The 15181-nt window shown below is 41.1% G+C and overlaps 1 protein-coding gene across 4 annotated transcripts in view; it reads right to left on the reverse strand.

Annotated features, from left to right (window-relative positions):
* The window catches only part of bicd1a (bicaudal D homolog 1a), a 113965-nt gene that overhangs the window by 50895 nt on the left and 47889 nt on the right, over nt 1-15181 (reverse strand). For all 4 annotated transcript variants that reach the window (XM_061970164.2, XM_061970166.2, XM_061970165.2 and 1 more), the window contains one exon: nt 2399-2611. In XM_061970164.2, the coding sequence (XP_061826148.1) occupies nt 2399-2611 (213 nt within the window). The remainder of the gene's footprint in view (nt 1-2398; nt 2612-15181) is intronic.

Genomic DNA, 15181 nt, shown 5'->3' on the forward strand with positions numbered 1-15181 from the left:
AAGCCTGGGCCCCTGAAGAGGGGTTCCAGAGTGAGGCCAAGGAAGAAGAAAAAACCTCATTGCCATAGCACACATTAACATATGTGTAAGAGGGAACCATTAAAGGACATTAACCCTCTAAGACCCACAGTGATATATTTACAACATTTTTATTTTATTTAAAAAAGGTAAAAGTTTTTTCATTTTGCCCCCCCCCCCCCACATTAACATAGTCATTGGGGTCTATTGTTCAGTCTAACAATGACTTTACATTCGAAATTTGTATTTAAAGACATTAAAAGAGCAGAGCGGATGCAACCAGCTGCCACTTCTACATACAGCAACAAAAGTAAAACAAAAAAACAAAAAAATTAACCAATAATATATATTGCGCACACACGATTGCACTATGCATAGACAAGCATATACGATACACATAACTATGCATCTATGAAAAAAACAGGATGTCTAAAATAACCCAGCAGGCACACGACGTTGAAACAACGTTGAGAACTCTCTGAATTAGGTCCTGACGTTAAGCACCTCAAACTTAACGCTGAAACAACATGCTTTTTGACAACATTTATTTAATGTCAGGTTGTGACGTTGATTGGACTATTGAATTTTGATAATTTCCCAACCAACAATGTTGGTCCAACGTTAGACGTCAAAGTTGTCTCAATTTAAAACTATTTAGCAAAGTTTTTTTTAAAGTCAGTTTTAAAAGGACATGTATGAATAATCAACGTTGTATCCATGTCTTATGCCTGCTGGGGAACATTTAAGTAAACATTAGTTTGTATTCATGCATATAGTAAAAGTGCTGAGTCACAAACAATAACAATTAGGAGCGACTGTAAACCAACATGGCTTTGGCTTGGTATTGTTGCAGATTTATTGCATGTTGTGTGTGGAGCTGCACAGACCTAACTCTACAGTTCTATCATTGGCTGTGAAGTATTGGGCTCAGAGCTTCATAATGCCTCTGATAGAGTGTGTGTGTGTGTGTGTGTGTGTGTGTGTGTGTGTGTGTGTGTGTGTGTGTGTGTGTGTGTGTGTGTGTGTGTGTGTGTGTGATGTAAAGTCTCAACTGAAAATGAAGGTCATTATAAAACTATTTGAGCCTTACATTAGCTGACAGTATCTCCTAAACCAGAGGTCTTTAACAGGGGTCGGCGACCCCCAGTGGGTCTTTAGAGGTACTGCAGGAAGGTCATGAATTTGTTTTGATTGACAATCATTTTTTATATATGTTTTTATTTCATATAACCCCCACAATTTTTCCAATAGTTAATTCCACGACTGTATATATCGGTTGATATCAGTATCAGTTGATATCGGTATCGGTAATTAAAGAGTTGGACAATATCGGAATATCGGATATCGGCAAAAAGCCATTATCGGACATCCCTAGTTGTGATGTTGTATTTTATTTTTATCATATTGTATATGTATTGTGCTTTTATCCTTTCTCTTTTAAATTGTAATTTTACTGCTTTTTTTTTAATTCATTTTTTTATACACATCATGGCCAGGGGACTACAGATGAAAACTAGCCTTCTGGCTAATTATGGCTTTTTTTTTAACCATGTGTAGTCATGTGTTTTTATGAAATTGCATTGTCCCCTTTGAAATAAACTAATCTAATGTTACTATTAAATTTACATTACATTATATTGTTCATGGAAAAACAATACTAGTACCTTTTTTTATTCTGGCAACTTCGCTGACAGTTTTTCTACCCTAAAAACAAATGTATCGTTTTTCCATTTACAGTAATACACCGTTAAAAACAAGATTTTACAGTAAAAATATGGCAGCTCAGTCAACAGAATTGTAACGCAATTATCAGTAATATGCTGTAAAGAACACCGTAAAATTCATTGTCATTTTAATGAATTTGATGGGTAGTTTGCTGTAAAATCATAAGTCAAACAGATATTTAAGTATTTATTTTTATTTTGACAAAAAATGCTTGGAAAGTATGATAATATACTGTAATATTTGTTGCAATAATGGATACTATTCAAGTTTAAAAGGCATGCAATTTCAAGCAGTACATATATTTTTCCTGTCAAAATGAAATTACATTTAGTGAGAAAATATTAAGTATTTTATTGACACATAATTTCCAGGTGTTTGCGGGCCAGTTAAAATTATGTCGTTTGACACCTGTGGTCGAGAGGAAAAAAACCGTCATCATTTGGTAATTTTTTTTTTTTAAGTATTATTTGCAATCTGTAGTTTTGACATCTGATGTTTCGTTAAAGGCCACTATTGTATTGTTTTTAATAATAAATAAAACGTTGTATGCCGACACCACATTGTTTGGCACACACATTGCTTGTCAAGGTATTCTTCTACCAACACCTCATTATATTACTTTGAACATTAGGAGAAACCTTTTCTGCAAACTGACCTCTCGCAGCTCCTGCCCGAGTACGTTGAGCCTCTCGCTCTCTGACTGCGCATTGGAAGCCACAGAACGACTCAAGGTCAGCTCTGTCTGCAGCTCCAACATACGAGCCGTGTAGTACGCTTCCTTGGAGGCGGACTCCTGCAGCAGCGTCTCCTCGTTGCTCTCGCCATCCTCGGCCACCTTACGCTGGTTGCTGTATGCTTGACCAAACGCCTGTGGAAATTAAAAATAGAGTCAAGTCAAATATTGTATAAAATCAACGCTCTAAGTAGGTTTTGACTTTTCGCATGAACTGCTTTTTCTGAGGGATGATGTTTCTCTGTGATCAATAGGTACACTGTTCCCATTTTCTTGACACAGGTTTTCACAGCACAGAGCTGACGTGTCATGATCATACTTGCCAACCTTGAGACCGGGAGGTGGGGGGGTGGTGGGCGTGGTCGGGACGGGGGGCGTGGTTGAGGGCGGGGGCGTGGTTAAGAGGGGAGGAGTATATTTACAGCTAGAATTCACCAAGTCACATATTTCATACATATATATATACATACATATACATTTATATACATATACATACATATATATATATATATATATATATATATATATATATATATATATATATATATATATATATATATATATATATATATACAGTGTTTCCCACAGGACAGGCATCTATTTGTGGTGGTGTGGTCGGGGGGTGGCGGCGGCAGCGGCGATGACCAAGAAGAACGCGGAGTTGGAATATAATTACAACATTTTATGTACATATTTATATACAGATTTGAACAATTAGTGATTCACTGAAATATATTTATTAATTGTGGTTCTTACAAAAAATATATCTTATAAAATATAAAAGCTAAAATGTCTCTTAAAGCTCTGCCCCTTTAATTAGTGAATACTAAATAATTTAACTTTAGCCCTACTACTACAACCATATTATTTACCAGCAACATGAAGTGAAACAGAGGCAGAGGTGTCCTGCCACAGTCAGTCAACCTCCTCCTCCTCCTCCTCCTCCTCCTGCTGCTGCTGAACTGGTCGCACCTGTGGTTCGGACTGTAGGCCTACCTCCTCTCCAAGTCGAGCCCTTTTTGACCGTTGAAAATATTTTTCTATACTCATCTGTGTGAAGGAGTGAACATCCAACATTAGAATTTATTACTAAAGAGCAGAACCGCTCTCTGTACAGTGCCGTCTAACCTTAAGCGGCAGCAGCTCAACACATGCAGGGTTCAACGTTAAGGTTTTTTTCTACTTGCCTGACTTCTCAAATCTACTTGCCCCAATATTTTTACTTGTCCTGCCTAGGTTTTTTTCTGGCTGTGTAGTGCTCATGGCTTATATCTTACTAAAATTCTTCCCGTTGACTATTTACAACACTACACAGTATTTATTATTATTATTATCTATAATTACATTTAAATGGCATTGCATACATGTAAAATTAAATGCTATTTCACATTATTTGACCAGTAGCAGTTACACTTATCTGAACAGGTCAGCCACCTGTTTAAAGCCCGATCACAGTTGAAATCTTGAAATGAAGGGCCTTTAATGGCCAAAACATTAACCTGGACAACATTTTAACAGCTGGTTGGCTCAGATTTTATTCTTTTCATTGCATTCACATGCTGCAGTGGACAATTTAGCTTCAGTCCATGTGTGTTTATTGACAACAGGGTTATAACCTGGACACGTTAGCTCGTCGGTATGAAAACACGTGACTGTTACTACGTGCGTCTGCCCCGGCCCCCGAGTCAAAAAGCGGCGGTGTTAATGAAGCAGCGTCAGGCTGCTCACCGTCAGTGAAACACTCGGTGAAATTGCGGATTAACGTTAAATATATGACGAGCCGCGAGCGATGCAGCTATAACCTATCTACTAGTGATGGGTTGATGAGGCCTCATGAAGCGTTTCGACACATTGCAAAACTGTATTGATACTGTGTCGATACTGTGTCACTAAATACTGACATCTGCTGGACATTAAAAATCCCTACAGGCAACCTATGGACCGACTCAACTGACACTGATTTTATGACCTAGTACAGTGGTTCTCAAATGGGGGTACACGTACCCCTGGGGGTACTTGAAGGTATGCCAAGGGGTACGTGAGATTTTAAAAAAATATTCTAAAAATAGCAACAATTCAAAAATCCTTTATAAATATATTTATTGAATAATACTTCAACAAAATATGAATGTAAGTTCATAAACTCCGTGAAGCACAAGCTCAGGTTTGTTACTAAAATGTCTGTCAAAAAGAACTGTGAAAAGAAATGCAACAATGCAATATTCAGTGTTGACAGCTAGATTTTTTGTGGACATGTTCCATAAATATTGATGTTAAAGATTTTTTTTTTTGTGAAGAAATGTTTAGAATTAAGTTCATGAATCCAGATGGAGCTCTAATACAATCCCCAAAGAGGGCACTTTAAGTTGATTATTACTTCTAGGTGTAGAAATATTTATTTATAATTGAATCACTTGTTTATTTTTCAACAAGTTTTTAGCTATTTTTATATCTTTTTTTCCAAATAGTTCAAGAAAGACCACTACAAATGAGCAATATTTTGCACTGTTATACAATTTAATAAATCAGAAACTGATGACATAGTGCTGTATTTTACTTCATCTTTTTTTTTTCAACCAAAAATTCTTTGCTCTGATTAGGGGGTACTTGAATTAAAAAAAATTCACAGGGGGTACATTGCTGAAAAAAGGTTGAGAACCACTGACCTAGTATATACAATAATATAAACCAAGTCATTGTATTTCATTTAGGATTATTTCATAACTTCATTTAAAAACAAATATATTTTTTGTCTTTTTTAGATACAGTCAATAAATAATGTGAACATGTATCATAACATGGAAATCTAAGAGAACGTGTTGTGAATGAGGATGCTTGTGGACCTGGAATTTTTTTTTTTTTTTTTACACATTTTTATTTAAAAAAAACAACAGTTTTTCCAACGTATTCAATTTTAGACGCTTTCTCTTCTTAGTTATTATTTCTCCGGCTGTAGAAAAGAGCCGCTCACAGGGCACAGAGGAGGCGTCAGTGCGACACAGTTCGCGTATCGGTCACGTGACCAAAACAGCTCATGATCGGTCACGTGACTTTCTAAAAGCCGTACGCGCACCGACACAGGGTTTCGCTCTATGAGCTCGACGCATGCGCCGATGCATCGGTGTTGCCGGACCCATCACTACTATCTACCTATAACACCTGTAAAAATGAAGCAATGCTACCACGCTAGCAAGCGTTAGCTAGCCGGTTATGAGCCACCAAGCTGCTAACTATCGCCAAAAGGCACCATTTAAGTTTTTTTCCCCATGGCATCCTGGATCAAGGCTTTCAGCAGCTTTTGGACGTTTGAGGTAGAAACGTAGGAAGCGCCATCATTATGAAAAGTAGTCGGCGAATATTTTGATCCCGTCCGTCCCTCTTCTTCTTCTTCTTCTTCTGGCCCACCAGGTGAATTAAGTGCTATTGGCGGAGTTACAATGCATAGTAGGCTACCGCCACCTACTGTACCGTAGGTGTAACTACAAGCAACATTCACAGACAGTCCCATTGCTTTTATGAGCGGTCGAGCGAGTCAAAAGCCGAAAAATCCATTTGTGGCGGACGTAATTCTTTCGTGGCGGGCCGCCACAAATAAATGAATGTGTGGGAAACACTGATATATATATATATATATATATATATATATATATATATATATATATATATATATCCTGAAAGTATGCAAACAAAACTGTGTTTAGATAATTGATACTTCAAACTTGCATAAATAAATCTTAAGGAATATAACATAACTTGGCTTCTGAGAGCTTAAAAATGTAATGAATAAAATGCTAAAGTTGTTGATAAACAAGCAATTATTTTAATAATTAAATATGGTCATTTTAAATGAATTATTATGATCATTTAAAATTAATGATTTCAAATATGTTTATTTTAATGTATAATTCTATGGCTGGATGTAATAAGGAGTCAGAAAAAATAAAAATAAAAATACAATTAATTTTGATGTTTTTAGCAAAATATAGTAAAAATTGATTATTATTACTATTTTTTTAAATTAATAAATATATTTATTTTTAGGTAAGACAATTTATCTCTAGTCTGGATGATTTAGTTCTTGTCACCCCTGTTGTCATAAAGAAAAGGCTGTCCTCACTCAGGTCCGCATGGAGCTGGAGGGGGCGTGGCCTCCAGCTCCGGCTGAAAATCGGGAGATTTTCGGGAGAATATTTGTCCCGGCAGGTTTTCGGGCGAGGCGCTGAATTTCGGGAGTCTCCTGGAAAATTCGGGAGGGTTGGCAAGTATGGTCATGATAAAGGTGCTGAGGCTTGATTGGGAAAACTTAACACAATGAGACAACAACACAACTGAGCAAGGAAACCTCTTCCCGGTTGTTGCTATGCTTTTATTTTTCACATCACCTTTGGTTCACGCAATATTCCGGACTTTGATGACCGGATTCTAGATTGGTGGTGAGTTAAAATTATTATGTGTGTGATGGGATGTGTTATTATCACATCACACACATATTGATCAAAACTGCTCAATACCTGATTATTTATCTTTATGTGTGAAGTTTGTAACAGATAATAATTCTCATTAGATTTAGAAAATGTGTACCCTGCAAAAACACTGATTTCTTCAACATTTCTCATCTGTAATGGATTTATCGGATTAGATTATTAAAAACAAAACAAAACCAGTGAAGTTGGCACGTTCTTCAAAATAGCCGCCCTTTGCTCCGATTACCGTTTTGCACACTCTATTGGCATTCTCTCGATGAGCTTCAAGACCACCTGTGAAGTGAAAACCATTTCAGGTCCTCTTGAAACTCTTCAAGAGAATGCCAAGAGTGTGCGAAAAAGTAATCAGAGCAAAGGGTGGCTATTTTGAAGAAACTAGAATATAAAACATGTCAGTTATTTCACCTTTTTTTTGTTAATTACATTACTCCACATGTGTTCATTCATAGTTTTGATACCTTCAGTGACAATCTACAATGTAAATACTCATGAAAATAAAATAAATCCATTGAATGAGAAGATCTGTCCAAACTTGTGGCCTGTGTGTATATATATATTTATCTATTTGTGTGCACACACACACACACACACACACACACACACACACACACACACACACACACACACACACACACACACACACACACACACACACACACACACACACACACACACACACACACACACACTTCCATTTTCAATCCTTTTTTAAAAATGCTTCAGGGAGCCACTAGGGCAGCATTAAAGAGCCGCATGCAGCTCGAGAGCCGCGGGTTGCTGACCCCCGACTTAGCCTGAAAGCCTCATCTCTCTCTCTCTGGGGAAGCTCAGTGGGATTTTGGTGAATGATTACAAGAACAAAACCCTTCATTAATGCAAAGCGCTGTTGGACTGAATGGGCTCAAACTCTGGCTCCAGGAGCGTGGCTGCCAATGTCCGAGCGGCGCTGTCACCCACAGCTGAACCCCACAGGAGGAAGGGGGACAAGCTGACCCTGCGGGGCCCCACTTAGTGGATTTTCAACACAAAAGGGAGGATTTGTGAAGGGAAATCAACATCTACGGCACAGACATCCAACTGTAAACACGCTAAATATGTAGTTGCTAAAACAAAATACATATTGTTTTTCTTTACACAATCTTTTTCCCATACCATTATTGTGCTTAGACTTGATTTTTTAGAACCTCTGCCAGGAGAACAGTGCATATAACCTGATCATCTGTCACTCACAGAATAATGGTGAATAGAGCATTGAGTGGGAATTGAGCCTGTGCCAGCTGCATAGAAGTTACTTATGTAAAACATTACACAACCCTATTTTCTACACTATTTGGACCTCCTACTTCAGTAATGACTTAATCAGCAATTAGACTACACCCCTGAATCGTAGATATTCATCTTGTTGAGATATTTCGGACAATTGTATGTCTCCAACTTAGTGGGAACTGTTCCCAGAACAGGGAAAGTCTGTTTCAGCATGACTGTGCCTCAGTACACAAAACAACAGAGGTAAAGATGGATATGATCTCCACATCCTGTTCGGTATTCACTTCAATGCCTTAGATCTTCAATGGGTACATTAGAACTTCCCATTGTTCTGAGTGTTGGCTGAGCCGAACAGTATTGTCAAACATATCATTTTATCCTGCCAAAGAGAATAAATCATGACTAGAAGTAAACAGGTAGTCAAAGTCAAAGACACTTTCAGCACCACTAATTCAAAGATGCACATATGTACCATATTTTTCGGACTATAAGTCGCAGTTTTTTTCATAGTTTGGCCGGGGGTGCGACTTATACTCAGGAGCGACTTATGTGTGAAATTATTAACACATTATCGTAAAATATCAAATAATATTATTTAGCTCATTCACGTAAGAGACTAGACGTATAAGATTTTTAATCGGATTTAGCAATTAGGAGTGACAGATTGTTTGGTACTGCTTTTTTGATGGCCCAGGTGGGATATTGGCAGTTTGTTAGGCAACACGTCACAGTGGTCAGTCAGGTGACCCTTCTGAAGAAGACTGCAGATGACAGTCAAAACATGTCAGGTAAAGATTCCATCCAATATACCCAAAATATTGTCTGATTACAAGAACATTTGAAAGGAGTATATAGCCAATAAATACCAGACACACAAACAAAAATAACTCACCAACAATGATTATTGTTTTACCATTTCTGTAACTCTCTAGTCGCATGCAGAATGCAAAAGGTCAAAAGGCAGCTTACGGGTAAAATGCATTTAATATGACAACAAACGCAAGACGAGAGCAGTTAGGAAATTCTCCCGAAGCCAAGGGGAAGCTATGCAATGACAAAGCTAAAATAATAAAAACGGAAATGCTGTAAGACAGCAAAGAGGTACTATACGCGTAAACAAGGTATACAATGTCCCAACAACTGAGAGAATCACTAGCTACACTAAATAGGCAAAATAACAACAAACTCAAAACAGGTGCGCTGGGATCCAAAGTAAAACTATTGCCTGGTAACGGAAACGGAAGTGGAACCACAAAATAAGAGCGCAAGACTTAAAGGGGAACATTATCACAATTTCAGAATGGTTAAAACCATTAAAAATCAGTTCCCAGTGGCTTATTACATTTTTCGAAGTTTTTTTCAAAATTTTACCCATCACGCAATATCCCTAAAAAAAGCTTCAAAGTGCCTGATTTTTACCATCGTTATATACACCCGTCCATTTTCCTGTGACGTCACATAGTGAAGCCAACACAAACAAACATGGCGGAAAGAACAGCAAGCTATAGCGACAATAGCTCGGATTCAGACTCGGATTTCAGCGGCTTAAGCGATTCAACAGATTACGAATGTATTGAAACGGATGGTTGTAGTGTGGAGGCAGGTAGCGAAAACGAAATTGAAGAAGAAACTGAAGCTATTGAGCCATATCGGTTTTAACCGTATGCAAGCGAAACCGACGAAAACGACACGACAGCCAGCGACACGGGAGAAAGCGAGGACAAATTCGGCGATCGCCTTCTAACCAACGATTGGTATGTGTTTGTTTGGCATTAAAGGAAACTAACAACTATGAACTAGGTGTATAGCATATGAAATACATTTGGCAATAACATGCACTTTGAGAGTGCAGACAGCCCAATTTTCATCAATTAATATATTCTGTAGACATACCCTCATGTCAGCAGGCCAGGGAAGCTAGGGTCGATATTCTTCTCTTGATCATCTTCGGGACGGTGTGAGCCAAGACATCCAGGGGGGTTTAGCTCGCTCGTCTGCGGGAACAAACTGCCGCCATTGCTTGCCGTGCTACCGAGGTCCTTTGTCCCTGAATTGCTCACACACTACGGCAGATTCAATGGGGGTCTGGCGGCAGATTTCTTTGACTTTATCGTTGGAAATGCATCTGCTTTGAGTGTCGCAGGATATCCACACATTCTTGCCATCTCTGTCGTAGCATAGCTTTCGTTGGTAAAGTGTGCGGAACAAATGTCCAATTTCTTGCCACTTTCGCATCTTTGGGCCACTGGTGCAACTTGAATCCGTCCCTGTTCGTGTTGTTACACCCTCCGACAACACACCGACGAGGCAGGATGTCTCCAAGGTACGGAAAACAGTCGAAAAAACGGAAAATAACAGAGCTGATTTGACTCGGTGTTTGAGAAAATGGCGGATTGCTTCCCGATGTGACGTCACATTGTGACGTCATCGCTCCGAGAGCGAATATTAGAAAGGCGTTTAATTCGCCAAAATTCACCCATTTAGAGTTCGGAAATCGGTTAAAGAAATATATGGTCTTTTTTCTGCAACATCAAGGTATATATTGACGCTTACATAGGTCTGGTGATAATGTTCCCCTTTAAGTAACTAAGCATACAACAATAGAAACCCTCCACAAACAGGTCTGGACAGTTTTCAATAGTGATGTTGAAGTTAGTCAGCATTTGTGCGTAGGTGGCTTGTCTCATAAGTAGGGGAGTGACTAGATCTCGCGAGACCATGTTTCTAGTTTAGAGAAAAAGCTGTCTCAGAGGCAGAAGAAGTTTATTTTAAATCATCACAATAATATCGGTTTGGCCGTGAGCGAGATATTAGAATTGATCTACTAACATTCAAAGAACACGTGCAAAATAGCGTCTTTAAAGTAAGAAAAATGCCGGTACTATTAGATGGCGTATTGCTGATGATCTCCTAAGAGTCAGGTTCAGGTCAGCGTTGCTTGATGTGTGACCCCAAGGATGCAGAGCGCGGCAGGCGGAATGCAAGTAAAACACAATCTATTATTCAAAAAGAGGCTTGGAACCCAAAACAGCACACAAAGCATCGGTCTCGAAAGGAAGAGCAAGAATGATCCAACACTGAAGGAGGGACCCAGGTGGAACTAAATACAACTTATTAAACAAGGAACAGGTGTGCTGACAGAACATGGAACAGAAAGTAAAGGTGCTGCAAAACACAGAGACCAAACAGAAAACACTGACAAAACAAGAGCACCAGGACAGGAAGTGATTCTTATTACAAGAAAACCCAAACATAACCAAACTGTCAATACAAAGCCTGACACTAAGACTGCGTACAATTGATAAGAAGTGCAAAAGTGGTTCTATCTAAATGAGAATTTTGTGCGTTCTCTACTGGCTGTCACCATGGAGACACTCATTTTCCTCAACTTACATAACATCATATGCTCCAATGGTCCAACTTGTGTTGTTTTGTTATGTGGAATATGCAGCTCACAAATATAATATATACCACCTTTAGAAGTTCAATCTAGATAACACAACCTATTTTTAGCATAGCGCCCGTGGTGTAAACAGTTTATCATATAGAACAGGGGTGCTCATTACGTCGATCGCGAGCTACCGGTCGATCTCGGAGGGTGTGTCAGTCGATCACCAGCCAGGCATTAAAAAAATAGTCCTAAAAATGAGCGATCATAAATCTTCACTATGACGTCACTTTCGTCACTTGATTGACATTCACGGCACCCGAGGGTCTTCTGAGATGACGCTGGCTGCTGCCAGCTCATTAAAATTACCGACTGGAAGGCGAGAAACACTTTATTTCAACAGACTCTAGCGTCGTACCTGTCGTCAAAACTCCAAAGACCGACTGCACAGTTGCACAGTTGCGCTAACAAAATAAGAGTCTCAGAAAGCTGGCGTGCACAAGCTAGCAAGCTACGGAGTTTGCCGCCAATGTATTTCTTGTAAAGTGTATACAAAGGAGTACGGAAGCGGGACAAATAAGATGCCAAAAACCAACCACTTTCATGTGGTATTGGACAGAAAGGAGGACTTTTTTTCTCCTCCATTCGAAAATGCGGACGTTAGCACCACTGTCCATTTAATGCAAGTCATCAGAATCAGGTAATACACCAACTTATATTATTGTCTTCATGAAAGAAAGGAATCAAGATGCTTGTATTATCTTTAAACACCTTTAACTTATTAACAATATTAACTATATGTGTTAAACATGCTTGTATTATCTTTAAACACCTTTAACTTATTAACAATATTAACTATATGTGTTAAACATGCTTGTATTATCTTTAAACACCTTTAACTTGTTAACAATATTAACTATATGTGTTAAACATGCTTGTATTATCTTTAAACACCTTTAACTTGTTAACAATATTAACTATATGTGTTAAACATGCTTGTATTATCTTTAAACACCTTTAAGTTGTTAACAATATTAACTATATGTATTAAGCATTCTTGTATTATCATTAAACACCTTTAATTTATTAACAATATTAACTATGTGTTAAACATACTTGTATTATCATTAAACACCTTTAATTTTTTTAACAATATTAACTATATGTGTTAAACATGCTTGCATTATCATTAAACACCTTTAACTTGTTAACAAAAACATCCATCCATCCATCCATCTTCTTCCGCTTATCCGAGGTCGGGTCGCGGGGGCGGCAGCCTAAGCAGGGAAGCCCAGACTTCCCTCTCCCCAGCCACTTCGTCCAGCTCTTCCTGTGGGACCCCGAGGCGTTCCCAGACCAGCCGGGACACAGTCTTCCCAACGTGTCCTGGGTCTTCCCCGCGGCCTCCTACCGGTCGGACGTGCCCTAAACACCTCCCTAGGGAGGCGTTCGGGTGGCATCCTGACCAGATGCCCGAACCACCTCATCTGGCTCCTCTCGATGTGGAGGAGCAGCGGCTTTACTTTGAGCTCCCCCCGGATGGCAGAGCTTCTCACCCTATCTCTAAGGGAGAGCCCCGCCACCCGGCGGAGGAAACTAATTTCGGCCGCTTGTACCCGTGATCTTGTCCTTTCGGTCATAACCCAAAGCTCATGACCATAGGTGAGGATGGGAACGTAGATCGACCGGTAAATTGAGAGCTTTGCCTTCCGGCTCAGCTCCTTCTTCACCACAACGGGTCGATACAGCGTCCGCATTACTGAAGACGCCGCACCGATCCGCCTGTCGATCTCACGATCCACTCTTCCCTCACTCGTGAACAAGACTCCGAGGTACTTGAACTCCTCCACTTGGGGCAAGATCTCCTCCCCAACCCGGAGATGGCACTCCACCCTTTTCCGGGCGAGAACCATGGACTCGGACTTGGAGGTGCTGATTCTCATCCCAGTCGCTTCACACTCGGCTGCGAACCGATCCAGTGAGAGCTGAAGATCCTGGCCAGATGAAGCCATCAGGACCACATCATCCGCTTAAAAGCAGAGACCTAATCCTGCAGCCACCAAACCAGATCCCCTCAACGCCTTGACTGCGCCTAGAAATTCTGTCCATAAAAGTTATGAACAGAATCGGTGACAAAGGGCAGCCTTGGCGAAGTCCAACCCTCACTGGAAACGTGTCCGACTTACTGCCGGCAATGCGGACCAAGCTCTGGCACTGAGCATACAGGGAGCGGACTGCCACAATCAGACAGTCCGATACCCCATACTCTCCGAGCACTCCCCACAGGACTTCCCGAGGGACACGGTCGAATGCCTTCTCCAAGTCCACAAAACACATGTAGACTGGTTGGGCAAACTCCCATGCACCCTCAAGGACCCTGCCGAGAGTATAGAGCTGGTCCACAGTTCCACGACCAGGACGAAAACCACACTGTTCCTCCTGAATCCGAGGTTCGACTATCCGGCGTAGCCTCCTCTCCAGTACACCTGAATAGACCTTACCGGGAAGGCTGAGGAGTGTGATCCCATGATAGTTAGAGCACACCCTCCGGTTCCCCTTCTTAAAGAGAGGAACCACCACCCCGGTCTGCCAATCCAGAGGTACCGCCCCCAATGTCCACGCGATGCTGCAGAGTCTTGTCAACCAAGACAGCCCCACAGCATCCAGAGCCTTAAGGAACTCCGGGCGGATCTCATCTACCCCTGGGGCCTTGCCACCGAGGAGCTTTTTAACTACCTCAGCAACCTCAGCCCCAGAAATAGGAGAGCCCACCACAGACTCCCCAGGCACTGCTTCCTCATAAGAAGACGTGTTGGTGGGATTGAGGAGGTCTTCGAAGTATTCCCTCCACCGATCCACAACATCCGCAGTCGAGGTCAGCAGAACACCATCCCCGCCATACACGGTGTTGATAGTGCACTGCTTCCCCTTCCTGAGGCGGCGGATGGTGGTCCAGAATTGCTTCGAAGCCGTCCGGAAGTCGTTTTCCATGGCTTCCCCGAACTCCTCCCATGTCCGAGTTTTTGCCTCTGCGACCGCTGAAGCCGCACACCGCTTGGCCTGTCGGTACCTGTCCGCTGCCTCAGGAGTCCTATGAGCCAAAAGAACCCGATAGGACTCCTTCTTCAGCTTGACGGCATCCCTCACCGCTGGTGTCCACCAACGGGTTCTAGGATTACCGCCACGACAAGCACCAACTACCTTGCGGCCACAGCTCCAATCAGCCGCCTCGACAATAGAGGCGCGGAACATGGTCCATTCGGACTCAATGTCCAGCACCTCCCTCGTGACATGTTCAAAGTTCTTCAGAAGGTGGGAATTGAAACTCTCTCTGACAGGAGACTCTGCCAGACGTTCCCAGCAAACCCTCACAATGCGTTTGGGCCTGCCAGGTCTGTCCGGCATCCTCCCCCACCATCGCAGCCAACACACCACCAGGTGGTGATCGGTAGAAAGCTCCGCCCCTCTCTTCACCCGAGTGTCCAAAACATGAGGCCGCAAATCCGATGACACAACTACAAAGTCGATCATGGAACTGCGGCCTAGGGTGTCCTGGTGCCAAGTGCA

The sequence above is a fragment of the Nerophis lumbriciformis genome, linkage group LG10 (assembly GCF_033978685.3).
Source record: "Nerophis lumbriciformis linkage group LG10, RoL_Nlum_v2.1, whole genome shotgun sequence".
In the NCBI taxonomy this organism is placed as follows: Eukaryota; Metazoa; Chordata; class Actinopteri; order Syngnathiformes; family Syngnathidae; genus Nerophis; species Nerophis lumbriciformis.